This window comes from Marasmius oreades, chromosome 9 (genome assembly GCF_018924745.1).
Source record: "Marasmius oreades isolate 03SP1 chromosome 9, whole genome shotgun sequence".
Taxonomy (NCBI): Eukaryota; Fungi; Basidiomycota; class Agaricomycetes; order Agaricales; family Marasmiaceae; genus Marasmius; species Marasmius oreades.
In genome coordinates, this window is record NC_057331.1 from 2706940 (window position 1) to 2734920 (window position 27981).

The 27981-nt window shown below is 45.3% G+C and overlaps 5 protein-coding genes across 5 annotated transcripts; all 5 read left to right on the plus strand.

Moving 5' to 3' along the window:
- The first annotated feature begins 10742 nt into the window (after positions 1 to 10742).
- On the plus strand, positions 10743 to 13805 carry E1B28_013734 (uncharacterized protein). Its single transcript, XM_043158909.1, has 5 exons — positions 10743 to 10876; positions 10953 to 11202; positions 11253 to 12267; positions 12323 to 12480; positions 12531 to 13805. The coding sequence occupies exons 1-5, from the start codon at positions 10824 to 10826 to the stop codon at positions 13608 to 13610; spliced, it is 2556 nt and encodes an 851-aa protein (XP_043004264.1). The 5' UTR covers positions 10743 to 10823; the 3' UTR covers positions 13611 to 13805.
- A 3087-nt stretch (positions 13806 to 16892) lies between these two features.
- Positions 16893 to 17274, plus strand: E1B28_013735 (uncharacterized protein; the record flags this gene model as incomplete). The annotated part of the gene is made up of 2 exons (XM_043158910.1): positions 16893 to 17209; positions 17271 to 17274. 2 exons carry the CDS (start codon positions 16893 to 16895, stop codon positions 17272 to 17274), a joined length of 321 nt encoding a protein of 106 aa, XP_043004265.1.
- Positions 17275 to 17569: 295 nt separating this feature from the next.
- On the plus strand, positions 17570 to 20237 carry E1B28_013736 (uncharacterized protein). The gene is made up of 9 exons (XM_043158911.1): positions 17570 to 17910; positions 17996 to 18039; positions 18091 to 18667; positions 18724 to 18733; positions 18796 to 18893; positions 18949 to 19290; positions 19358 to 19489; positions 19569 to 19642; positions 19710 to 20237. Exons 1-9 carry the CDS (start codon positions 17825 to 17827, stop codon positions 20072 to 20074), a joined length of 1728 nt encoding a protein of 575 aa, XP_043004266.1. The 5' UTR covers positions 17570 to 17824; the 3' UTR covers positions 20075 to 20237.
- Positions 20238 to 22289: 2052 nt separating this feature from the next.
- E1B28_013737 (uncharacterized protein) lies at positions 22290 to 24534 on the plus strand. Its single transcript, XM_043158912.1, has 10 exons — positions 22290 to 22636; positions 22697 to 22709; positions 22761 to 22815; positions 22880 to 23077; positions 23143 to 23225; positions 23291 to 23392; positions 23483 to 23542; positions 23611 to 23689; positions 23751 to 23762; positions 23828 to 24534. The coding sequence occupies exons 1-10, from the start codon at positions 22587 to 22589 to the stop codon at positions 24346 to 24348; spliced, it is 1173 nt and encodes a 390-aa protein (XP_043004267.1). The 5' UTR covers positions 22290 to 22586; the 3' UTR covers positions 24349 to 24534.
- A 2688-nt stretch (positions 24535 to 27222) lies between these two features.
- On the plus strand, positions 27223 to 27690 carry E1B28_013738 (uncharacterized protein; the record flags this gene model as incomplete). Its single annotated transcript, XM_043158913.1, has 3 exons — positions 27223 to 27414; positions 27502 to 27582; positions 27655 to 27690. The coding sequence occupies 3 exons, from the start codon at positions 27223 to 27225 to the stop codon at positions 27688 to 27690; spliced, it is 309 nt and encodes a 102-aa protein (XP_043004268.1).
- Positions 27691 to 27981: the final 291 nt, after the last annotated feature.

The window sequence follows — 27981 nt, forward strand, 5'->3', positions numbered from 1 at the left end:
GGGTCCTCTGTGGACTACGAAACTCAATACGAAGACTGTTCTCTGAATTGCTCACTCTTATCCAATCTCTTATCCAATCACTGGTTTAACAGGGCAAATCTAATCTCTATTTGGAGGCTATGCGCAGGCAGTTGCTCTGAAACTTTCCTACACACTGGCAGTACTTGCTTGCCTTAATTACAGATACAGGCCTGGTATATATACAATTTCTACACTAGCTTACAAATCATCTTCGGGCTTGGCTGCCCATGCTGGGTTCTTGCAGGTGATGCTATCTAGCTGCATTCTCGCTCGCTAGTACCGCTAGCATATGCCTCTGACTTTGCTAGCTCTTTCCACCAGACATCTGCACACAGTCTGGAAGAGTCTAGCTCTTAATGTCACTGGTCTCTATTTATCGGTTAGTCTCTTAGCAAGAACTTGTATGGTTTGGCACATGGAATCTGATTCTCAATCCTATCCGAGAGCACTAGCTCTCTCCGACCTGTCCGAAGACAGTCTCTCTTTGATGCTTGCACATGTTCAGACACCTCTCCAATCGCTCACACTTGACTTCATTTCGTCCTTGGTCTTCGGCGTGTGTTTTACTTCTCTTCCATAGCATCCGCTCAGTCCATATGAACCACTAGCGCTCAACACTTTGGTGCACCTTTCTCTAAGTCCGTCTTTGTTCGAGAGTGCTCGCTCTCTCTCTTTAGGAGTCTGTTTAAGATTTTATCCCTCTTAGCTACGAGTCCAGTACTGAAGCATAAGCCTCAACCTAATATCCCTTAATTGCTTTGTGCATAATAGAGTACAGAGAGTGGTCTTTCTGAATAGTGACTGCTCGCGTAGTGTCTTACAGTTTTCAGACAGCCTTACAGTTTTCAGGCTAGCTCTACGGGATGCTCTCTAGCTGTTTCTCAGCTGTACTAGTGTACTCTTCTAGCGGCCATAAGCTTTAACTAGCAGCTCGGGCTCACTCTAGTTCTCATACAATGTCTATATCATTCCCAAGCACTTAGTATATGTGCTGAAATGGACATAATGTAGCGTAGATGTCAAAAGTCGCATTAACAGTAGGACTAATTCGAACGATTGAGACTATTCCCCTTGACAGACATGAAAACTAAGTCCTTGGCGGACACAAATGCTAAGACTCTCAACGGATCACAAAACAGTAATCAAGACCTCAGCAGCCTATGGATGGATAGTTTTCAAGTTTTGACCTTGGCAGTCACGTTATCGCGATATAAATCGGAAAAGACCTTAAAGATGCATATTTATACAATTTTAACACTTATGAGTTATAAATTATGGGATTAATAGGACTAGAGTGAGCCCGCACTTCTAGTTAAAGCATGAGCCTCTACAAGAGACTTTATCCATACGAAATGTACAAAATTAGGAAAGATGAGAGACTTTGCTGAAGTTCAGAAAACTGTACGAACTTTGGGAAGCAGCCGTTTAAAAACCTTCGTTCTTTTATTGGAAGGCCTCTTCTTACTCCTGGAATGCTCATAGCGAACATAGGGATTTTATTATACACTTTATTGAAACTTCAACGAAGTCTGGTTGGACTGCTCGGATATATGGAATTCTCGGATATAGAAATCCAAACAAGGATAAAGGAAGGAACATCTGATTCTCACGAACGGAAAACGGAAAGAATAGGAATTTCTCGGAAAACCAAGGAAACACGGACTTCAGCGAAGTGCACGTGTTATTTGATTTCAAGAGGGAAACCTTGGGGACAGGGCCTAGGATCGAGGCTAGATCTTCTCCAAAAAGGAATAGAACAGGAACAGGAAGAATGGATACGCCTGAAACAGGGACTCGTTCCCTAGGAAAAACAGGAGAATGCGGATATGTCGGGTACTTCAGCAAAGTCAAGTCCCTACATCGCAACCAGGAAACAAGGAACAGATATTCAGTTTAATATTCGATTGGGCACTTCAGCACATAAAACTCTTGTATTATACCCGATTAAGCGAGTTTCTGTTCGACTGAAAGGGATTTCATTATTATTTACCAGTTTTACACACATTTTGGACTTTTACTATTATCTATTAGAAAAACCGTATATAAGGAGGGCAGGAAAGAGGGATTTTCCCCAGCAACCTACGAGAGGAGACACAGTTCACCTACTAGGATTCGCTTGAGATTTGACCTTTGCCCCAGTCTTCACTGAAGTTGGTGTTCTGTGTTTGGAAGGATAGATTAGATTATTGCAATTGAATTTGGTATTGGCATATTGTCTTGGAATTGAACTCTGGATATTGAAGTCAATTTGGACTTATATTGAATTTGGATTGCTATTGTCTAGTTTGGATATTGAACTTGAAACCGAACTTCGGCGAAGACTTGTAAAAGCTTTGTTGAAAAGTCAGATATCGAATTTTGGGATTTGTGAATCATATTGTCACTCTTGTAGTGAAAGAACCTTGATTGAAACTACTATAAAACCGAAGACCCCTCATATTCTATCTTTCTTGGTGCCTCTTAGTGAAAACTAAAGCCTTAAGAATACCGACCTCCACCCCTTACACTTGTGTATACTCTTCTTGGTGTGGTTTTGGTTTGCGCACTTCGTGCTTGAGGTGTGTTTACTAGCCATATTTAGTGGTGTTACACAGCGTTATTAACGTATGGTTCAAATCAAATCTTATCGTATCACTGCACAATGACAGGGCAAATCTCTCTATTGGTTGTCAAGAGCAGTTACTCACGGGCAACTCACTCAGGACTTTCCTATGTACAGGTACTATTCTGGGTAGGGATATGCAACACGTCTGAGATCCATTTACACACACCACATACTGTCTTAAAAATTTGACCAGAACAGTGTATTAGTGCTCAAATTGTTAACCTGAATTTAGCTGAATTTTAGGAGACTTGTACGAAGTCTCGGAGAGTGTCCAAGGGTGGAACGAGAAGTGCAAAACTTTTTGTCACGTATCGTCACGTCCGGCAAGACATTGGCAAGACATTCTGCACAACCAAACCTCGCCATCGCCTACCGGTCGATTGGGGACTTTTGGGACTCGTTTTGCTTATTTTACACTACCTTTCACTCCCCCGTCTTTACAGACTTGTATTTAGCCTTATCAGTGTTGTTTACATCTTGCTATGTCTTGATATTTCTACTCTACAACAAGAATTACACTGTTCCTGGCTTGTCATGCTATGATCACCACAGACACTTCACTGTATTTTAATTGTATTGTTGAATCCTGTGTATTCCGGTGGCCACAATTGTACATACAAGCTCGTATATACTCTAAGAAGCTTGTAAAAAATTGTTGAGCCCACAAAACGACAGGAACACTCTGTTTTATGAAATGTTACATATCCCAGTGCTTTACACATCAAAACCCAAAATAGTAGTACTTGGAATTATCTACAGATACATGGGCTGCTTTTATACTACTTCTATGCTACCTTGGTAATCTTTTCAGTACTTGTTTCATCTCTAAAAATAATGCACTGTAGCTATGAATCCATGCAAAATCTTATCACTAGGGACCGCTACATGTGCAGAATCTTGTCTACAGAGCTTTTCCATGTTCAAATCATATGTCTTGGACCAGTCTGGACTGTTCTTCATTCTTGTTTCAGCATGTAGAATGGACCTACATAGGTGTACTGTCATGAACTGAACCAGGAGTAGTACCTACCGCCAACTTTTCCTCCTATATGGTCAACTGCGGTTAGACTTGGCGTACAATCAAGGGAGATATCATGTGAAATGGGTCAATTCATAGGAGAGTACTCCTAATCTTAGAGAAGGGGTCATTAGTATAGGAGTACAACCCTTTCTATTAGATAGGTATATAAGGAGTACTTAGGGGTAGATAGTTCCCTAGAATTTGATCTCCTTTGTTCTTTGTCCTTTGTCCTCTGTCCTTTATCCTTGGTTCTCCTTTATCCTTTCCTATCCTTACCTTTCGTCTCTGCCCCATTCACTCTGTCGCTCTACATTGTCCAGGTCGCCCTTGTCAGGGGACTCACCGTCTAATTGGGGTCTGGACTCATCCTAGAGTCCCTTCTCTCATGTTAGAATACAGGATGGGGTACGCATGGATTAGGTTACAGGTATGTGGTACACTACACTGGTGTATGTTGGGTACCGTCTATCATATGCTCTCATTGTCATTGGAGTACCGGCTCGTGAGGATACGGTCCTCATCATAGGATGCTCTCATCGCCAAAGGTTTACTCTCGTTATAGGAGTACGGTTCATTGTATGGTTCACCACACGGTTCACAGATATTCACGATACCGGACATCATCATTATTCATTCTTCTTGGTCGCCAGCTCTTGTCATCTGAAACGAACTGTTCAACCTTAGAACCACTGCACCCAACTAGTGGGGTTTTAAGGCTTATGTGGCAAGCTAAACAATGCAAACAAACAACAAAGGGGGACCGCCGAGGCGACAAGATTTACTTGAAAGTAAATACTTACTGGGGAATACTGAGAGGGTGCTTGGGAGTGCTTGAAGCACACTAGAAAAGATACTGAGGGCACTGAAATACTGGAAGGAACACTTGAAAGAACACTTGGGAACACTTGAGAACACTTAGGAACACTTAGGAACACTGGACAGGAGCAATAGCTCACTGGAGAGAGGGGGAAAAGCAGAAAGCACAAGAGACAGAAACACAAACAGAAGGTTTAAAATTACAAGGCTGGGGAAAATAGCTAGATACATGGGGGGTTTATATACTACTGAGCTATCTACATGGGGATAAGACCTAGCCAATAGGAAATAACATGGAATAACCATGGAATTACTGTGGATGGCTATGAAAAGCTGTTAAATGACTGTGCAAGGCTGTGCGAAATAGAAAAGTTGCTCCACTGGCAAGAATTCTAGAATGCACAGGATGCCCAAGATGCCCAGGATGCCCAGGGATTAATTTCTGGGGGGCATTCCTTGATGCTGAACATGCCCTGGAAAGTGAATGATTTGTGACATCATCCTCTATTGCCGATATGCCTGTAGGATGGTCCACCAGCATTAGTCTAGAGTATGATCTCGTAGTAGCTCGGAGTACCGGGGTTTGGTACCCCTCAGAGTATGCCCTACGTGGGTGTTGGGTTGTTCTAGGTGTATGCTATCCTCAGGGCTCAAGGCCCGGCATATGCATAGGCGGTTCGCCCTCCTGACATGTAACATGCAGTACTTCCTGCCTACAGACTGTTAATGGCACTAAAAAACTACTACTAGGTGCAGCAAAACACACTCCAAGCACAAAGTGCGCAAAACCAAACCCAACGCTAGCAATTAGTGTAGTTGATTTGTGGAGGTCGGTATCAATGGACGCTCTCAGCAAAGTTCACTGAGAACTCTAAGATAAGACTTCAAAGGTGGGGCTTTATATGGTTCAAAACAATTTAAATTCTGTGTTCACAAGTCAAAATGACAAAGGCTTTCTACGAAGTTCACTACTTCAAGGAGGTGTTCAATTCTTTCTAAGTTCAAATAGAACTATCAAATTCAATTCAAATTTGAGTCAAAGTGACTCTACAAGTTCAAAGTTTCCAAGTACCAAAGTGGCAACAAATTCAAATCAAATTCAAAGTTCAAATCTAATCTTTTCCAAATACAAATACCAACTTCGAAGAAGTGGGGCAAAGTATGAGCCAGAGTCCCCTAGTGAAAGCACTTAGGCTTCTGTCGTAGGTTACTGGGGGAAATACTGCTGCTACCATCCTCCCTTATATACGCCTTTTCGAATAAATAATAATCAAACGTCGAAGATATGGTAAAAAGTCGAAAATATAGAGAAATCCCTTTCAGAGATACCAAAGTACCCTTAATCAGGTATAGTACATGTCAATTAGATATAAAACTGTCCAGAATATAGTATTCCTTATTTCTTTTCCTCATATTTTCTTTATTCCTGTTCCAAGCCAGATATCTTTGACATTTGCATGTGGATACATCCTGACCCCTTTTTGTTTCCAAGGCGAGTCCCCATGTGCTCCCTTGTTCTCTCTTGTTCTATCCGATCTGGAATAGTCCAAAACTGTTCGATCTACATTCCAGGGATCGTTCCTATGGTTCTTTCCTGGTAGAATATCCCTTCTGACTGGACATCGTCAACATCCGCCCCCTTTTCTTGTTTCCAGCTGTAAGTTACAGCCACCGGCATTGTTTCCGTTCCTTAAGTCCGAAATGGACTTTAGATAGTTACATCCGTATGATTGTTACTTCCAGATGTACTTCTAAGAGTTGTTTCCGTCTTTTCAACCAATATCGAAGAAATCAATAAATTGTGGTAAAATCAAGTGTCCCCATGTTTGCTACAAGTATTTGCGAGTGAGACAAGGCCTATGCAAATGAACAAAGGTTTTTAAAAGGCTGCTTCACCAGTTCCTACAGGTTTCGGAACGTCGAAGACTCTCGTCTATAAGGTAATTCGTACTTTTCATATTTCGGATAACCTGCAAATAGACCCGTGCTTTGACTAGCAGCTTGGGCTTGCCCTAATCCTCATATTATGTTCCCATTTTGATTATATTATATATAAAAATGTTAAAAATGCATTTATTTAGGTACTAGTAGAGTATATCCGCGATAATGTATCCTGCATTTCGACGTTATCAAATCATATGGACTTTGTGTGTCCAAGTAGTTCCAGCATACAGATCCAGAGTTCCAAACTGCCGTAGCACATGAACAGCGCAGACTCCGAGATCCGTTGTTCATCCCTGCCTGGTTCCTAGGTACTCTATCTGTGATCTGGGATCTGTATCATGTCTTTTTGTCTTTCCCTCAGATCGGAACTTGATCTACGGTCATATCAAATTTCTCCTAGTCTGTGTGGTCTTATGTCCGATTTCTTGTCAACTAAATCCCCTGTAGAAGTAGGTACTCCTAGTATGAAGGTCTTTTGACTCCATTAAGTTCTGCTACGAATGGTTTTGTGAAGACTACGAGTCTTCTAATAGTACAATTCCTTGATATGCATAGTAGAGTGTAGGGAGTAGAACTTGGTGAATTACTGCTTAAGTCCTCTGCTCATAGTGTTCTACAGGTTTCCAACAGTCATACAGTTTTCTGACATGATCTACGGCTCTCTCTAACTGGTCTAGCTGTGCCTATGGCACATTCTACTAGTGGCACTAGCTTTAACTAGCAATTCGGGCTCATTCTAGTTCTTAATACAATAAACATCGCTCCGTAGCACTGTTTAAAGTGCAAAAAGAACCTTGTAGCATAGTCAACTAAGTCACATTAGCATACGTTCTCAAAGGTTGGAGACTGAATACACTATCACAAATACTTACACAGATGATGTCTTTGGTGGCTCATCGACTGACGGTGGAAGAGATAAAGCCAAGAGGGAGTTAGGAGATAAATGGGAGGCAACTAATGCCTCCAGTGGTGTTTTATTGGGTGTTGCGATTGTTTACGAACCCAACAGTGCTATCTCACTCTCTCAAAAGGCTTATTTATAACAGATGCTACAACACTTTGGACTTTCAAATCACCATCCACACACGACACTGTTACCTTTGACTACAAACCTCATTCAATCTGCGAACCCCTTACCTATGGACAACAGGAAGTTCATTTCTGACAAGCCTTATCGTGAACTTCTCAGTTCGCTTCAGGGGGACAAATATGTACCCACCATGTCCTGTCCTTTGTAGTCGATGTTCTGGCGCACTTCCAGAACAATCCTGGGAGTACATTGAGAAGCGCTGGTTCATGTCGCAGAATATGTCAAGGGTACATTGGATTACAGAATACAGTACAGTCAGGGTGGTATGTTGAAACCAGTCCACTGGGTAGATGCCGATTGGGGTGGTTGTAAAGATACCAGATGTTCAACTTCGGGCCATGTTTCCTTCATGGCAGGTGCTCCAGTGTCATGGAGGTCAAAAAGGCAGGCATCGGTCACATTGTCAACCATAGAAGCAGAATACATTGCTCTAGCTAGAGCGAGCCAGCAGGCAGTTTGGATGGTATACACAGCGATAATGAAGGGAGTCAAAGCCTTACCAAAAACTCGAAACACTACAGCTTAGTGAAGCACATCGATCTACAACATCATCATATTTGAGAGAAGGTTGCAAGAAAGCAAGTTTGCGCCATCGACATTGACACTGATGACAACATCACGGACATCTTTACAAGACAACTCGGGGGCTCTCAACACAAGAAGCTTGTCATTAATTTAAGGTTCGATGGTTCGAAGTAGAGGGGGTGTTGAGATTCATACTTCGCCCTCCAACCTTCTAGCACAGCCACTCAGCCACCAAGCCCCTTTTTCAAAGTATGCTTCCGGTTTCTATTTGGACTTCAAGTATTTCACCTTATTTATTGCATATATACCTTTACATAGTGTATGGGCTCCCTCAGCTGTTGTTTATTGCACTGAGGTGAGCCCTAACACTTTTACTTGTTATTTACTTTTCTGATTTATTGTATGTAGTCTCGTCACAACAGGTACATTACTATATTAATATTAGCTGTTGTTTATCGCACTGAGTCTCATCACAACAATACGCCTTTTTCACACTAGAATTCTCTTTTCTCTTGCAGATATTTGAAGTGAATTGATTTCTGGGTTGTGTATGTAAAGTAATACAAAAAAATTTAATTATCATCCATGTGTCTAACAAAATGAAGCCACACGAGTAAAAGAGGCACACAAAACAACTTGTACCAAGTCCCAAGTCACAAAAAGCATGACTGCGCCAAAATCAATATGACAAGTACTACCCCCAGTGGTGTGTTGCAAAACAGGTAGGTGTTGCAAAATATTTGTTTTCTGTTCACCGCACCCTCCTTACCATGTAAGGCACTCAGAATAATATAATTACAGTTATATCTACTTGCTTGAGCAATTAGTTTGAGCAACTAGGACGGGACAGCCATTTTGGCTGGTCGTGAGGCACCAAAAGAGCACAATCTGTGTGATGGGTCGAGCCTACAGTGACAGAAATGGGACAAAATACTCTGAAAATAAATTCATAGGTCTCTCAGGCTTCCCCACTCAATTTTTGAACCTTGCTTGACAATCAGAGGTAGAGCAGACAAGGGATGTTTTCAGAGGTCAGTCAGGTGTGATGTTGCTGCCAAGCGAGTTGAAGCAGAGATTGAAACACGCTCACAGGACCCTTGATTCAATAGTCAACAACTGGGTGCTAGGTGCCATGCAACAATGGTGATGCCGATGTGGCCACATGACATCTGCATGACAAACCTTGACTGATTGTTTTGCAACACTGTCCTTTCTCAAGATCTCGCAACAGCATCCATCCTATCGAAATTATCCCCCGAAAGGCAACTACAATACATCAGGGGTAGGGCATATGCATATCTCGCCACCTATACAGCGAAGCCAAAATGAAAATTGTGATGGGAACAAGGCCATCAGCAAAATGACATAATTCTTTTCAGCTTTTTTAGGCTTTTTTGGGCTTTTTTGATGGCAGGCAAGCCAAAAGCCGCTTTTCGTCGCTTTTTTGATTAAATATGGATCAGAAAAGCCCACAAGCTGTCATTACAGTTTATTTGACTCTTACCAAATCTTACGTAATTCTGTTTACCTCTGTCGCTTGGTCTGCACTCGGTACTGGCTTGTCCCAAAAGGGACATAGATTGCGGCTTGTCAGCTTTTCCCTATTTTTGGTGGGGAAAAAGCTAAAAAAGCTGGACAAGTCGGCAATGGTTGTTTCCTGATGAAGCTTTCCGGGACTGATTTTTCAAAATTTTGCAACTCCTACCCGAGGATACTATCACTGTGTAGGTGTTTTCAAATTTTTAGAGATGCACTTTGGACTTGTATTTTCTATGGATATATCTTCTTCGGCTTAATAATATCAGACTCTCAGGATCTCTACTAGCTAAATCTGAAATTTGGAGTGTTTTTACTGAGTGGACGTGGTAGAAGAGAGGTGCCGGAGAGGGAGCTCTGAAAAACGGGGTGTTTTCAAATATCAGTCACATAATGTCACATTGCCGAAGAGGAGCCGATAGCCATTCCTGCGTCCGGGTGTATACGACCAAATTGTAACTCCGACTGATTGATAGCAGATGTGTCACGCTTCACTCGATATCTTCTTTCGACATCTTCCTCCACCTGCATACATGAGCGGTATCATCTTAAATCGAAGTTTTGATATCCTAGTATCACACCAAGGTAAAATATCTGGTACCGAGAAGATATTCGTGGTGTGCGCCTGGGAAATAACCTCATTTGTGAGGTTTTTACATGATTCACTGAAAACATTGACCTTTTTAAAGATAAAAACACTGTATTGAAAAAATAGTAGCTACATATATCTATAGAAAAATACCATAGGAACTCATTCCATTGAAGGCCGAGACCATGCAAAGTGTGGAGGAAGGGAGGAAAGTGGATTTGAAAACACCTACCCACTTGAAAACACAGGGTCAACGATAGTAGTACCAGTCGGTAGGGAATCGTGTTCAATTTCACACTCCGCCGATAACATCAACACATCTCGCGTGGACACATTCCCGAACGACTGGTCGTCTAATGTATTTGACGCCATTGTCTTCTGGATCGAGCCACTTGAGTCATTGACTCAAATGTTCAAGCTATCTTCAACTCAGTCAGAGCCTGCCACGGTGCCACAATCTCTTGGAATACGATACAAAAATGAACAAATTAGGAAGAGAAATTCTTATTATGTCCTAATTCGTCGCAATTTTCTACCTAGAACGACCAAAAGAGCCTGGGAATCGTGGCACATTACGGTCACGTTGTGGTCGCGTCTTTTGTTTCCTCCTTCCTTCCACCTTCCACCATTATCTTTCGCAAATCCTATAAAGTCCTCATTCTAACCTTCTATCAAAATGAAGAAACATGGCGGTATCGACTCCCCCGCGTCCTTTAGTTCCTGCCCCCAGTCAGCTTCATCCCTTTACTGCTCCTGGCCCAGTGGCTCAAACTGACCATGATACCCCTCAACGACCAAAACCTAGGCTTGGACTTGAGACGAAGCTTAACGATCACGACAAGGTGTTTCGAGAAGTAGGATGCTGCATGGACAACCGATGGTCCAAGGCTATCCCTCCGCAGGAATTCTTCGACAAGTTTCTTACAGAATCGAACAAACGCAAGCCTGCTTTTTCCGCTGCTTCCAGAAAAGCAGTGAAGGAAGCTATTACAGGGTATAGGAAGGAACCTGATGTCAAGCCAAGACATATCGAGACTGCGAGGTACCACCCCTTGGTAAGCGAGCCCGTTGTCTTTTCAAGGTCGCTCTGATTGTGTTGTGTTAGGTCACAGCTGTCGCAAAGTATTGCCCATCTATCCAGCTTAAGAAGACTTGCAACGATACAACAACTATCACGTGGAACAATCATTCTGTCGCCTTCCGACCAGACATCCAAGGATACGACGCCGATGTCACTGAATTTTTCATCGAATTAAAGTCTCAATCAAGGCTCGATCCGTTTGCTGAAATTCAGGATGACTTGAGCGACAATTTTTTCATCGATCGCGACACGAACGAAGCACGGAAAACTCGTGACCAGATATCCACCTACGCTGGGGGCGTCATGGCGAGTCAGTTCCGAACGCACTGTTTTTCGGTCATCATCTTTGGACATTACGCAAGGCTGATTCGTTGGGATAGAGCTGGTGCCACGGTCTCTAAACGTTTCCATCTCTGGGACGAATCCTTTCTCGTCGACTTTCTTTGGCGATATCACTCGGCTGATCGTGAAGCGCGAGGGCACGATCCTTGTGTCGTTCCTCTCAACCCAAAGACGCAGGAGAGGGAGATTACTCGTGTGAGGGAGATCCTTGAGATGGGAAAAGAGGAGGTCGTTTACATGTTCACCATTCACGACGAGACCGACCAGAAAGACCGCATTTTCTACGGCGGGAAAATTGTCGTCACACCACCGCCCACCCCTCGTGGAAGATGCACAAAGGGCTTCCTCGTTACGACTCCTGAAGCGATCAACAGTCCACAACCCGTTGCATCTGAGGCCTTGAAGTCTAGCATCCACTATTTGAAGGCGACATGGCGGATTTTGACAAAGGACCTCGAGACTGAAGGGAAGATTTATGCGTCGCTGAAGAATGCCAAAGTTCCTCACATTCCTACACTTCTTGCTTCTGGAGATTCGTCGGGAAGATGGCAAGATACACAAACCGAGTACATGAGCAAACACCCTCCGATACGCCACCATCGACATTATTATACGGTCTTTCGGGAAGTCGGGAAACCTCTGTCGAAGTTCGCGAACCTGGCAGAATTTGTGGGAGCTCTGAGAGATGCATTAAAGGGTGAGATCTGGTCGTTCTGTCTCCTGGTTTCTTTTTGCTGACGGGCACTCTACAGCTCATCAAACAGCTTACGAGAAGCGTCATATACTTCACCGCGACATCAGTGCCGCAAACATTCTCATCTTCAATGGACGCGGCCTCCTTATCGATTGGGAGTTCAGCAAGGTCTACCTGCCCGATATTCCTCGAGAACCACGGCAGAACGAGAGAACGGTGAGCGATAGTTTTCAATGTTCTGACAGGCGATATAACGAACATTTCAGGGAACATGGCAATTCATATCGGCCCGAATGTTGCTATTGGGAGGCCAGCCCGTGCAGCACACTCTGTTTGATGATCTCGAGTCCTTCTTCCACGTTCTTTTCTGGGTGGCTATTCAATGCTCTCAGAACGCCATGTCTGACCCTGAAGTCGTCACGTTCCTCAACGATGTGTACGATTATGCTGTTTACAAGAACGGGGATGATGCTGGTGGTAAGCCCAAACGATCAGCCTTCATAATGCGTCAGTTTTCGGACGAAGTCAAGTTCACTTGCCTTGAATTTGGAAGATTGGTGCGGCTACTTGAAGGCGCTTTTTGCTGCTGGTACGAAAACCAATGGAACCGTGTTTCTGATCCACGGAGTTGGACAACTGCAGACATCATTGCGTGGGTTAGAAAGGTCGTGAGCAACCCGGACGATGTTGCGGAAAAGATCGACGCCTACAATCTCACAGGGGAATCTTTCGTGGATCTGACTGACCATATCCTCGAGAATTCAATTGGGATCACGAACCGAGGCCGTCGCATTTGCATTCTGCATGCCATCGAGGACCTGAAAGTTGAGAGGAAAGAGGAGGTCGATCGAAGGGAGCTAGCTAAACTGGACGACCACACATGGATGTTCGAAAGCTTTACCCAGTTCGCCGACATGCTCTCCGAGATGCCAGTGGAACTTATTCGACCTTGCATTCGGCCAGGTCTCCAAGAAGCCGTGAAGAATGCAGAGTCCGAAGGAGCTCGAGAACAAAAGAAGAAGCGAACCCAATCAGAACGAGCAGCCCTCGCACAATCTCAAACTCAAGATGCTGGCAGACAACAAGAAATATTTGTCGATGAGGACGATGAATTCGAACCGCAAAAGAAGAAGCAACGGAAATCCACAGTACGACCCAATAGGCAGCGACAGTCGCGTGGTCAGCCCGGCACTTCTAGACAATCAAGAGTTGCAGATCCTCCTCAGACGGAAGTTGTCGTGCGTCGTAGTGCGAGGATTCAGGAACACAAAGATCGATCCAGATCACCAGGTGTTGCCAGTACTAGTAGGAGTCGGAGGAAGTCGCCGTCTAATGGTTCGCGATGATGCACCATCATCTGTATTCCTTTCCTTCATCTAACCCTATCTATTCTCCGCCTATTCCGTTACCGATACCCTAATACTTCGTAGCAACGATCATGCATTCTTGCTATTGTTCGCCCATCCTCATGGCATAACTTTAGATATTACTACTGTACTTTAGACTTCTTTTCTGTGACTTGTGTACTCATACCTTCCATCCGATACAAATGTAGCGATAGAATCCAAATGAAAGCCACGAATCGCATCCTGACATGGTGTAGGCTGCGCAGCCATGGAATATACCATGCGGTGTCCGCTAACTACTGTCCGGATCCGTCTGTCCTCAAAGGATGTGGCTTGATTCTGGATCGAGTCAAACGATTGATTTAAATGTCCAAGCTTAGTATCAATTAAGTGCCCGGGTAGGGTACTTTAGTATTATCGTCAAATCATAGTGGATACGTTCGACGTTTGCCAATGTAGCAATACCAGAATTCCCCTTCAGGAGGATGTTAATCAGGCCTGTCCTCGAAGACCTCGTAAATCGAGTGGGTTTCCAGAGCGGGGGTTGTAGAGAAACCTGAGGACGTAAAGTCAACTAAGTACCTGCGCCCAACTTGTCCGGTGAGCTTTCAAGTTATAATACGCTTCCTCTGACTGCGCTGAGTGCCAGGTCACACAGGTGAAGGTAGGCTAGGCGATAAACTTCTTTCCCGTCCAATTGAAAGACTACTGATTGGTACAAAACCGCAAATTACATATCCGACCGTTGAATATACATTCCTCGACTGTCAACGACTTCTCTCAAAAATGGAGACACCCGCCAACCATAGGTCCATCCTGCAAAGTAAATAACATACGATCAGTCGATCAAGTCAACCACGAAACAGTACTTTTTTCTTGAAAAACACTTACTGAAGTCTGCACAAGGTCGCCGGAGCAGCACCACCCTCCGGAGAACGCTGAGACATAGCAAACGTACGAGGATCCGACCTAACGACGGGGGGAATACAAGTTAGTTAACACTCATGCGCAAGAAGGAAGGCCGACGCGTAGAAGAACCGACAGAGAGACTCGGACATACCAAGCTAACTTGCGAACAAGAGTAGAGGGTTCCATCACCTCTTCCAGTGGAGCCGTTCCAGGCGTAGCCGCAGTCCGTCCGAGCCTCGAGTTCGGACGGGTTTGCGGAGGGTGCAGCCGCAACGCTGAGGGCGAGACAAGTAGCGGCGATGAGCGAAGAAACGGTGGAGAATTTCATGGTTAAAGATCTAAGTTGTTCTGGGGTTTTGAAAATAAGAGAAATTGGGAAGGCGCTCTTAGGATTTTGAGTATCGTTAGATGTAGGCTTTTTATACGATTCTGCAGCCTGCTCTAGACGATGCCGAGCACCAAGCCTGAGTTAGCCATAGTCTTGTAGAAGCACAGAAAACCTGAGTGGTATGGCAGAGTATGGCAATCAGAATGAACGCAGGCGGCAGGCTTAAGTTGAATGTCAACACATCTATTAATAAAGTCGGATCATGATTAACGGGCCAGAACACTCGGACGACAATTTTACTTGCTAGTATCCTCACTCGGTTATTCATATTTCAAGCGTATTTCCTACAGGGAACGCTATGGCTCCAGTTTCTTGTCTTGAACGTGAAGCGGGGTGGTCGGACAGGAGCCTTGCTGACCGACGACGGTATTTTTTTGAGGTGCAAGTCAAGAAACATCGGGAATGGTATGGGGCTTCTACAGCTACAATCAGACAAAAACTTCCTCTGATTGAATAACGGAGGGCATGGCAAACCGGAAACTCACATACTTATACACACACTCGTATGCTAAGGGCCATTAATGAGATCATTTCAGGTTCGCCCTTAACTCTGACACATTTCTGACAGGTACTTGACTGCTTTGAAGAGCTTCTGCTTCAGCTATTGCCGGGCAGCACGCAGTTTGGCTTGCCGCCTACTGTGAAGTGGGTCCAGCATCCTGGCAGTGAACTTGACTTATGACCTAAACCCCCAGTTCTTCGGCCGCAAATGACTATCCGATAGATCAACGCAGGGGCATAGGGCGACTCGGAGATGACTAGGATCACTCAACGATATCATTTGTATGACCATGGTATGATTTGGAGTCCGGGCGGTGCCCAATTGCAAAGTCCCATGAAAGAACGTTTGGAGAGGCATGTATGATGCCATGTGCTTGAACTTCGTACCTCGTTCGATCCTTCACTGTACCATGTAGTTCGTGTTTATTTCAATAAACTGTAGTTGTGTTTCTTTAAGGACACAGGCTGTTAGGGACTTGACAATGCAACGTTCCTGCTTGACGCGACTCTTTGACAGCGAGAATATTAGAGTCGATTCGAGCATCCATAGAAAACTACGAAGGCGATATCAGTAAATCATAAGTAAACGAGAATGAGAACCACGCACCTGGAACTTCCATGGATTATTGCTCACCTCTTCTCAGACTCGTTATCCCAAAGCCTGAAGCCTGAGTTGTGAATACATTTAACATGCGTCGTCGCACCGGCCAACATCCATAGCCTCGCCTGAAAGCATTAGCACTGTATCAGTGACTCTGGCCCGAATGGCATGCGTGAAATATCTGTATTGATTTTTCAGGTTTTTTTTATGCTTCGGGTTAACGTACTTTACTTCAATTCTTGAGCGATTCAGCAAAAAAAAAAGAAAACCAATAACATTCACTAGCCGATATGTAATACTTTAGGGCAGGTTACTACGTGTTCTGTGCCGCTCAAGCACTCATCGACCATCTCTCCCCTTATTTTCAAATATAAATCTCGGTCCACACTCTCGATAATCCTTATCAACGCCCATTTACCTCTTTTTTAAATCTACATAGATTCATTCAATCAAGACGATGCTCGTTGGAGGGTTATGGGTCCTACTGGGTGCTGCGTTACGGTCTTCTGCACCAACTTCCTTGCTCGGTACATGCTTGTCCATTCTAAAGACCTTTCTCTCTAATAACTACCCATCAGGATGCTATGTGCGCGTGTTATAATACCAGTATAGAGTGCTGAAGTGGCTACCCACACATCCAGAGGTGCGTGCTAGTGCGTACTACGCTTCTTTTTCTTCAACGAACGTAAGCTCAATGTTTCTATTCCACACTACGGCTTTTAGGTGCCTTCATCTGGAATTTGCTCTGAACATCTTCGGGCGTAATCGTCCCAGGTTCAAAGGCTTTTCAGCTAGCGCCTGTTGGAATATTTATGGTTCGTTTTTCTCGTTAACCCCAAAAAGTGCAAGCTGACGTATGATGGGCTAGGTGGCTCTATACTAGATGCCCAAAGTCGGCGAAAGCGAGAACGATTATGCGGCGGACTGCGCCTCGACTTCCCTATCCTTACTTTCGACTGCGTCTGCACCGCCGACCACTGTGAGCGGAGAAAAAGGGACAGGGAACCCAACACGCTCCTATGCTCATGCTGCTACTGATGCCCTATTATGGACGTGGTTAAACTCGAAGGAGACCCGTTCCAAAATAATGATGAACAACTATTGGAACATGTTTGCGGAAATGGATGATCGAGACACGGGTCATTGCTTATTTCGAGGAGGGTGCAGCTTTTCGATCTGGTTGCAGATTATCATGCAAGAGTATGTGATTTCATAGCCATGCTTTGTGTTCCGATATCTTACCGACTTTCCTTCTTTGTAGATGAGTGGGGATACAACCGTCTACGCGCCTACGAAACTTTGACAACAATAAGGCTCGGATTCGAAGAAAGCATTCCCTGAACCGATCGAAGCTGGGATAGTTTTTGGGTGATAAGCGAAGGACGACCGCTACCCCCAGACTTACGGACTATCTTCTAGGACGTGTTGACGGTTATTGATTTAGCCTATTGAAATTTATGATAGCATGCCCACGATTGTCCTTTATAAATATTCTGTATCCTCTCACTTATATAGTCACGCACAATACACGATCCTTTATACATGTGGAATTTCACACAAACCTCGCGTGGTACCCGCGTTCAATGCGGTAACCTTCAAAATTAACGTCCGTCCATGTGCCCTCTCAACACTCTTCTTTTACCACCAACCCACCACGAGCCTCATTGTCGCATCATGACCCAGCTCATCATATGGAAAAATTTGTTCTGTCGAACGTGGACGTAAAGCTCCGTTCGTATTTATACCAATGGGAACCTTTTTGCGCTCTGGAACCGATTTTCTTCCTCGGGTCCCTGTTATTATTGACACACAGGAATGGTCGGAGGGGCAGGATTTGGATTTGAACGGGCCTTCTTGTGTATCTTGCTAGGTTCTGGGCTGGTACTGGGGCAATCAACATGGTGAGCAGACGGTTTCTCAGATTTTTTTAATTTTGTTTTTTCAGATGTAGATTTATTGACTCTTTTCTTCTTCTTTTTTCTTCAGGTGTAACAAGAACTACATGAAAACCCAGCCAGTTGTACCACCTGGTAGGTTTTTTTCCTTAAAAACACAACGACCGGCTCTGACTTTCGCAACAGGTGGACAGTTCCCTATACCCGCAACGTCAACCGCTCCATTACTCGCACTGAGATGCGGACAAGCCGTTAAACCATATCTCCCAGAAGACACAGCGCAACACGTAGGAGATCCATCATTCGTATCCATCCTCGTCGATACCCCCATAGTATTCTCAAAATTCCCCGGCGCATCGCCAGTAACGCTTCCTTCCGGTTCATTACCTTCTCTGTCCGTCACCGTCACTCTCGATGGGAAACAACTCGTATCAGGAACTGCTCCTATGAACAGTACCAAAACCCCATTGACGTTCTCGCTTTCTTCCATCCAACCTCGAACGAAAGCTTACAATCTGACATGTACGGCCACGACCGGGGGACAGAAGTTCACGACGAGCACGTTGTTCTCGTTTTTACCTGCGAAACCGAGTGGTATTGGATCGGTTACGAAGATGGATATGCGAACGGGAGCGTTGTTGGCGAGACCTGCGAATGGGACGAGTGGGCCGTATGAGAGGATGTTCCCGATTGGGTTTTATACCCAGTTTGATTCGTTTTTGGCGAAGAATTTATCGGCAATTAAGGTGTTGAAGGATCAAGGGTGAGCTGGCAAGAATTTCTGATATATTTTCTTGCTGAACTTTGGTTTGTTCCCAGTTTCAACATTGTATGTTCTCTCCCCCTCATGCTTCGCGAAAGATTAAAAAACCTCAATTCCTTGTTTTCCAGATCCACCCCGTTCCGTCTTTCGACAACATGACCGCACTTGGAGCAGTACTCGACGAGATGGAACGAGTAGGCATGTATCTTATGTATGACATGCGAGGGTACGTTCTTTTATCTTTCCTCCCGACAAAATAAAACTCAAGCCCCCTCCTCCAGTACATATATGAACGACACCTCTGTCACCACCCAAGTCAACCTAATCAAAAAACGACCCAACCTCCTCCTCTGGTACACTGCCGACGAACCCGACGGCACCTCCGACCCACTTACTGCCACCCTCCACTCAAAAAACCTCATTAACACTCTAGACGGAGGAGACGGAGCAGGAGGAAGCGGTTATCACCCCGTTTCGCTCGTGTTGAATTGCGAAAATTATGAGTTTACGGCGTATTCTGAAGGAGCGGATATTTTGTTACAGGATACGTATACGGTTGGGAATAATTTGACGCATTCTACGGTGTGGGGGACGGCGTGTACGGAGGATTTTGGGGATTGTGGGTGAGTTTTGTCAAAGGGGGTTTTTATGTGTTTTTTGAAGGTGCTGATTAGTCCCCCCCCGAAACAGGTGCGATAACTGTCATCTTGGGTTTGAAGATGTCGTTGATAGGATGGAAGAGTTTTATGAGCGTATATCTATTAACGGGTGGGCACTTGAGAAAACGGTTTGGGCAGTACCTCAAGCGTTTGGGAACGAAACGTGAGTTTTTTGTACTGGGTTTCCCCTTCCCCCTTTTTTTGTTTGGTTGGCCTAACGTTTCTCCACCCCCCTCCCCAAGGTATTGGCAGAGATACCCAACAGGCAAAGAATTCGTCGTTCAGAGCATACTTGGTATCAACCACGGTGGCCTCGGTACGTACTAACGTAGTGTTCCTGTTCCTTCAGGCTGCTCACTTTTTTCCTTCCTCTCCCTTCCAAGGCGTCGTACCATGGGACGATCCCACACCGGCCGATATCAAAGCTTCAGCTTCCAACCTCGCATTGGCCCTACCCAAAATGACACCCTTCATCCTCGATCCGAGCGCTAAAGTTTGTCAGATGACGACTTTGGCTGGGATTGATGTCGGTCTTTGGACGGTGGGCAATCAGACGTTGGTCCTTGCGACGAATGTGGAGCGTACCAATGGGACTTTGGATCTCGCGGGGTCGGAGTTGGGGTTAGGGGGGAATGTGAGGATTGTGGAGGTTGTGTTGGAGTCTGGTGTGGTGGTTGTGAATGGGAGTGTGGTGGTTCAGTTTAGTGATGTTGGGTCGGGTGGGTTTGTTGTTGGTGTTGGGCAATGAGAAATGAGTGTTGGTAGGGGAGAGAGTATACTTGCAAGTTTGAGTTCAGTGTTTCAGTGTTTTCGATACGCGTACAAAGGGGAGAGTGACAGTGGTATCGGTCTACATGTATGATATATGTATATCGTCGAGATAAGTGAAAATTTCTTTTTTTTGTAAGGAGGTGGCTAATATTAGAATACCGTTAGAAGTTACTTTCAGTAAGTAAGGGGTACCAGTACGAGAATGAGTGAAGCTTCCGAGGGTACACCATCATCCATATTTTCCTCTACGATCCATCCTCGACTCCGGTCGTCCTTATTTGATTTTTCGCAAGGCACCACGTCAAGGTAATTCAATTCTCACTGGGGTTGACTGTTACGGTTAAGTTCGAGTTACGGTTCATTCTCTTGGGAACAGCTTGGGACTCGGAAGTCAGGTACTTGATGTTGCATCTACGTAGATGGGTATGGGTCTAGTTGAGCCTAGAGTCATAGTATCAGATAATGCAATTTCAGGGACAATCATTAAGCTCATCAGACTACGATTTTGATTTTGGTCTACATTTCGACTCGAAGGCTTGGATGCGATTTCTTACGTTTCCGAGAAGGACTCGCGTAACACCATGCACAGCGATTGAATATTGAATACCGAAGCACAAGAAGCTAATATATGTGTAAAGTAGTGTCGATCCATCCGCGTACCGCAATGGTATCAGAGACTCGGATCCTCAGGCATTCAAAACCGTTGTTCGAGATTGATTTTACTCGGTTTTTTCCCGTTTCATGTTCGTTTTTTCCCGTCTCTATCACTTGGTCATGGCAAATTTGAATATCTATATTGAATGTGTTCAGTGCCGAGGGCAACTCGGAAGTTGACGTTGACATTGACGAGGTCGAACTTTTGGTAACCCATGAATGCATGACCCAAAGGAACTAATTAAGATCATGAAGCTGTTGATTGATGTTCTAATTTTTCAGTTCTCAGTCCCGCTGCCAGTGACATCCATGGTCTGATGTAGACTCACAAGTTGCAGTTGAGACTTCAAGCTCAACGGAGCGAGGCGACGCTGGAGACGAGGGGCATTTGGGTTATTTTGAGGTCAGATTTGATAGTGATAGAGGAAGTACGATGGTGAATAGATTCAGTCGAAAGTGAACCAGATGTTGATGATGGGAGTGAGCAACCGGTCTTTTACTAGATATAAGTTCTTCGATGGCGATCGCGGTTCGGTTTCTGATAGACATTTTATAGACAGATCAGACCTTGAAAGACGTCGACGTCCAGCATATTGTGAGCTCAGATCGCAGTGGTAGCGGTGAAATCGTCAGCAGATGGTATTTACCGCTCTCGACCACCCGACCACCATCGCCCTACCGCCGAGGGACCCCGGTAAAGCTTCCAGACAACCGTACAGGTTTGCGGAGATGACGGGAAGGGGAGCTCGGTAGAAGTAGCCCTGAGCCCACACACCCCGACTCACTGCCGCCAGAATGTCTAAGAGGCTTTATGAATTTGAAGGGGCATCATTCAGAGGATCGAGGTTGAAGTGACATCGACTTGATCATATACAGGGAAGATCAGCGATCATGAGTCAAATCCCTATGCTGCATAATATCAATGGTGCAACTCACCGTTCGTTCGCAACCGGCAAGGTCTATTGTCTCCGACCTCATCGTGAAAGGATACCTTGTCGCACGTACAGACCTCGTCCATCGCTATGACACGTTCGGGTATCCACAAGTTACTGGCACGTATGGACCAGGTCAGGTCATCTTGACACCCGCCATATCGAAACTTCAGTCGATGGAAGATTTGCTCGACGCCACTCCACAACTTCAGGATCTAGTCAAAGCACGGGGAAGAAGACTCCAGTATCACATGAGAAGGGCTCTACCTTTCGAGGGGAAATTTGAGAAATCAGGGAATGCGTCCAGCTCAACACCGTCCCCTTGAAACAAACAGGTTTCCACTCGCTTCCAGGTACTCCAGCTCCCAGAGTGGGACTTACGGCTATGGTCCTGTGCATCAAGAAATGATGAGATTCAGACACCTCGGGGACTGAAAAATCCGGGAGAATCACCTGACACTCATAAAGAAACACGCACTGGTTATTCCATACATTGACAACCTTCTGTTTCGTTCGCAACAGAAGGTTGATATGGCTGGGTCCCAGGACGATTCGAGGTTAACACGTCTCTGATTAGTCAGATCGTCAAATTTTCCCAGGGTTTACAATGGCAGCTCAACGTAATCCCACCACCACCTTGCAACGTCCTTCAAAGTAGCTTCTGAGCAAGGGAATCAAAGATCGATCCATGCGGTCACAACATGCTCAGCATTATCCCCATCCCGCATCTTTGGCTCCAAATCTCAATGAAACGCACACAGCTTTTTGCTAAACCGCTCGCGGGGTGTCGGACATAAAATCCAATGATAAAACCACCTAATTTATTAATCCTCTCAAGCAGCCCGCAGTTTCCCCATCTTCGACGTGGTAAACTCAATTTTCCCGCCTTGTGCTTTTTCGAGGATGTCGATGATCTCTGAAAGAGCTGAAGCTGCTCCCCCCATTGGCGCTGTGTAAGTTCTCAACTTCCACATAGTACTTTATGTGCGAGTACTAAACAGGAATATGAACAGGGCTGGACCTCATGTAGGAGTTTCTTAACGTTGGCAAACTTCAAATGTTCCTCATCGAAAACAGCTCATAGGATACTTCTTGAACTGGGGCCTGTTTGGTGTATTATGCGTTCAAGTCTGTGAGTTCCCATCTGTCCCATCTATCTATGGAGAACGCTACTTATGACACCGCTTCTTGCCCAGTCCTCTATTACCTAGCATTCCCAAAAGACAGAAAATCAATGAAACTCCTCGTATACTTCCTCTTGGCTCTGGACACCGTCCAAACTATCCTCATCACCAACGACGCTTTCGAGAAATACGGATTGGAGTTCTCGAATCCAGCTGGATTATCGAAGATGCGTAACGCGTGGTTTTCGATTCCGACTATAAGTGCTATCAGTATGTCACTTTTCATCTGTTTATATTTTTTTACACCCTCTCATGTAAATGTTCCTGCTGGCCAGATGGTACCGCCGTACAACTATTCTTCGCCTACCGTATCGCAACATTATCCGGGTCGAAGATACTAGGAGGATTCGTCGCCCTCGTAAGCGTCTTCCCCCCCCCCCGTTCACATCGGGACTAGTCCCTTTCTAACTCGGAACTTGGCAGTTGGCTGTGACTGGAGGCGCAGGCGGCTTGGCAGCGGGTGTCAAATCTAGAATTGTTAATAATCTAGCCACGATTGCTGTGAAGGCACGGACTGAATTGACGGTATGTGGAAACGCCGTTCCCGCTCCGCCCCTGTGCTTTTCTTATTTCTGAGTTGTACTGATGATTTACGTCTTGTGTCCGTGGCTTTAGATTTGGCTATCGATAAGTGGAGCATGCGATGTGATCATCGCCGTGTGCATGGTTGTCATTGTGAGTTTTCTCCTCCTCCTCGTTGGTCAGTTCTTCAAGAGCTTACATATTCGTTATACCCCCAATAGTTGTCCCGGAAGAAAACTGGATTCAACACTGCAACTGATGATGCTATTACCAGGATCATACGGTTGACTGTCGAGACAGGTGAAGCAACCCCGTCTTACTTCCTCTCTCTCTCCTTACCTTCCTAACGATGAATGAATAGGTTCACTCACTGGTAAATACCAGCCCCACCCATCTTACCCTCCTTCCCAACCTTACTAACCCCCCCCCACCCAACAGCCGTACTCGCAATAATAACCGTAGCCCTCTTCTTCGGCTTCCCCACCCGAGCATACTGGAACGTCCCCATAGACGTCCTAGGCAAACTCTATTCCAACAACCTCATGGTTATCCTGAACAGGCGGATTAAAATTACAGATGGGAGGAGCTCAAACTCCGGTGGTGGTGGGAGTCATGGAGGCCCCCAACAGACAACGTCTGCGAGGAGTTTGGAGTTTAGTTCGAGGCCGCATTTCAACTTTCATACAAATAGTGGTGGTGGCGGTGGTGGTAGACATGGGGGTGGGGGGATCGGGAGTGGAGGGGTGGATATGCCGATTAAGATACGTAGGGAAGTTTGGGAGGAAAGTGTGAGTGATAATGGGGATGTTAATATTAAGATGGAGGATATGCCTGTGGATGTGGGGTCTCAGGTGGGGGAGGATCCGAGGTTTCCTGTGCGTTCGCACCCTCCGCATCCCCATGCGAACCCCCATGCGTATTCGTATTCGCCGCCGCCAAGTGGGGGTGGTGTGGTTTGATACTGGTGTTGGGTTTTTGGTTTTATCCGTTTATTGTCCCCCCCCCCTTTGATATTCCCTTCATGATACGTTCATTTTAACGATATTGCATTATCGTTTTACCCGCTACGATTTTATACTTACGGATGTAAGAAATGTATGTATGTATAGTACGTATATCTATATACACATTCAATGATAACTCGGACTAAGTATTTCGCTCCTTTAATCAACACTGAACACAAGAAAAACTAGTCGAGTTCACCAAGATTTCACCCCAAATCATTACAGTTTTCATGAAGGCCTGATGTTGAAATTCACGAGGCCCCGGGTCACACGAATTCCACCGGAGGGAGGGTAAAAAAGGTTTATATGTGGTTCGGAGTCATTTCACAAGCTTGTGCGAGATATTGCACTAGACTGAATATACAAACAATTTTTACCTCAAATGTCAAATGAAAGGGAATGTACACCACGCCCAAGTGTGGTGAAGATACAATGAAATTCAAAGGACAACATATATACAGATGGATAAATGCTATTATGTAGTATCGAGTGAGTGATTGTACATTAGCAGGATAAGATAGACTCCTTCTTCCGCTCAGGAGAAAGAAAAGGCTGGAGAAGGCAAGGTGAATTGCAATGACGACGCACGGTCAAACATCGCTTTCTCACCCATAGATTAAATCTTCGTGCCCTCGACTGTCAATCCCGGCCATAATCCAAATCGTCGTCACCGCCGAAACCTCCCCGGATAAGATGGACACGAGGGAAACGGAAACTTGCGTGGCCCTTCTGGTGCACCGACACAAGTTCTTGAGCGCGGAACCTCTTTTCTGGATCTGTAAACGAATGTGTTAGTAGTATCATAATGGTAGATTCACGACTCGCCTCATAAAAGGTTGAATGGGCACTTGACCGCATTGTAATTCTTAAACCTATGCAAGTCCTTCAGCCTACTTCTGTGAACGACCTGAGCTGCTGGTTCGTATTCCTGTCCAGGAGTAATAATTTCAGGTGAGTTGAATTGGGAAATGGAAAAAGAAAAAGTAGTATGCCTATGACGGACCTTATCGTGGCTAACAGCAGCGAGTTGCGACTTCTCAACTTCATTCCGCGCCCACCTTTGCCTCTTCTCTTCTCCTCCTTTTGCGTCTGTTCAGCTGCCAAATCTATAAATTCTAGCTCCCCCCCAATCATATTGACCTCCCTTGCAAACGCTGAATTTCCTATGTTGGCCGGGAGTACATAAGTAAAAGCAGGAGGGAAGCAGTAACTTCAAGTTCGGGTTCAGCTGAGGAAGGAGGCTTTAGGGGAATGAACGAGTTACGATCATCGGAGTTGTATGCCATGTAGAACAGGTAAGTTTTAAATTTTCGAGCGGCGGTCAAAGAAGCGTCAAAGAGCGTCACCGTGACGGTGTCACATGTGTTACCGTTGCTCTGCTCAGGACAGGATATCGAAGTACGTTAAACACCTCAAGCACAAAAAAAGGAACAATACAGAAATTTCGCGCATGCACAAATTCGGGAGAAAAGTCGGGGAAAGTGAAAGTGGCTGGCGATGCTGTACGGGTGAGTATATTTTTCTCCAAGTTACACCTAATTCGGGGTCGTTGTTACAGGGCTGAATGTTTCCAAAACTACCAGTGCCAGTGCCATGGCTGTTATCCTGCACGACCCTTACGCCTTAAATGCCGCATCCACTATTCTAAGTAGGGACGACGAGGAAATCTGAGGAGAGGTGTGCGTTAGCAAATCCATGGAAATGTCAGGTCCAGGGTGCGTTATTCCTCATACTCGTTTACTTATGACTTACTGACAGCCCGCGCCTCGCCCTTCGTACTTGGTTTCCTATTGATGCTGTATGCACATGAAGAATCAATTTCAACCATCCGAGGCACAGAAAGCAAATGCAATGGACAAAGAAGGTCGAGCCCATGACATCTCCATTGAAGGTCTTTCGTGGGACAACCTTGGGCACAAGTCGGGGCGGATATGACTCTCAATCATCCCATGGTCATACAAATGATATCGTTGTTATCCTAGTAATCTCGCCATATGCCCCTGCATTGACCCATCGGATGGTCATTTGCCGCCGAAGAACTGGGAGTTTAGGTCATAAGCCAAGCTCACTGCCAAGATGCCGGACCCATCTCGCAACCCTTTTTTACCACTTCACAATAGGCGGTAAGTCAGACTGCGCGCTGGGCGGCAATAGCTGAAGCAGATAACTCTTCAAGGCGGTTAAGTATATGTCAAAAATGTGTCAGAGTTAAGGGCGAACTTGAAATGATTTCATTAATGACCCTTAGCACATGTAGTCTGGTTGAACTGTGAGTCTCTGCTTTTGTCATGCCCTCCCATTAATTCAATCAAAGGACGTTTTTGTCTGATTGTAGTTGTAGAAACCCCTTACGATTCGTTAAACGGGAGAAGAGATAGGCTGACGACTGACAGTCCCGTTTTTTGCCTTGTACCTCGAAAAAATATACCGTCGTCGCACCTGTCCGACCACAGCGCTTCACGTTCAAGACAAGAAATTGGAGCCGTAGCATTCCCTGCAGGAAATACGCTTGAAATACGAATAAGCGAGTGAGGATACTAGCAAGTAGAACTGTCCTCCGAGTGTTCTGGCCCGTTAATCATGATCCGACTTTATCAATAGACATCAATTCAGCTTGAACTTGCCGCCCGCGATCATTCTGACTGCCATACTCTGCCATACCTCAGGTTTTCTGTGCCTCGACCTTTGTAACTCAGGCTTGGTGCTCGGCACCGTCTAGAGCAGGCTCCAGAATCGTATAAAAGCCTACATCCAACGATACTCAAAATCTTAAGAGCGACTTCTCAATCTCTCTTATTTCATAACCCCAAACAACTCAGATCTTTAACCATGAAATTCTCCACCGTTTCTTCGCTCATCGCCGCTACCTGTCTCGCCCTCAGTGTTGGAGCTGCACCCTCCGCAAACCCCTCCGAGCTTGTCGAAAGAGACCTCGAGGCTCGGGCGAGCTGCAGCTACGCCTATAATGGCTCTACCGGGAGGGGTGCTGGAACTCTCTATTCTTGTTCGTCGGTTAGCTGGGTACGTCCGAGTCTCTGTCAATTCTTCTACACGTCGGCGGTCCCCTTGCGCATGAGTGTTGACTAACTTGGATTTTCCTCGCGTTAGGTCATATCCTCCTACGTTTGCTATGTCTCATCGTCGTCGGGGGGGAACTGGTGCTGTTCCGGCAACCTTGTGCAGACTTCAGTGAGTGGTTTTTTCAAAATAACGTTTTCGTGTTTGATTTGATTGACTGATCATATGCTCTTTTCTTTCCAGGCTGGACCTATGGTCGGCGGATGTTTCTCTTCTTGAGAGAAGCTGTTGACAGTCAAGGGATTTATCTTCAAGAGGTCGGATATGTAGTTTGCGATTTTGTACCAATCAGTAGTCTTTCAATTGGACGGGAAGGACGGTTATCGTCTAGCTTACCACCTGTGTGACTTGGCACCCAGCGTAGTCAGAGGGAAGCGTATTATAACTTGAAAACTCGCCCGACAAGCTGGGCGCAGGTACTTAGTTGACTTTACGTCCTCAGGTTTCTCTACATCCCCCACTCTGGAAACTCACTCAATTCGCGAGGTCTTCGAGGACAGGCCTGATTAA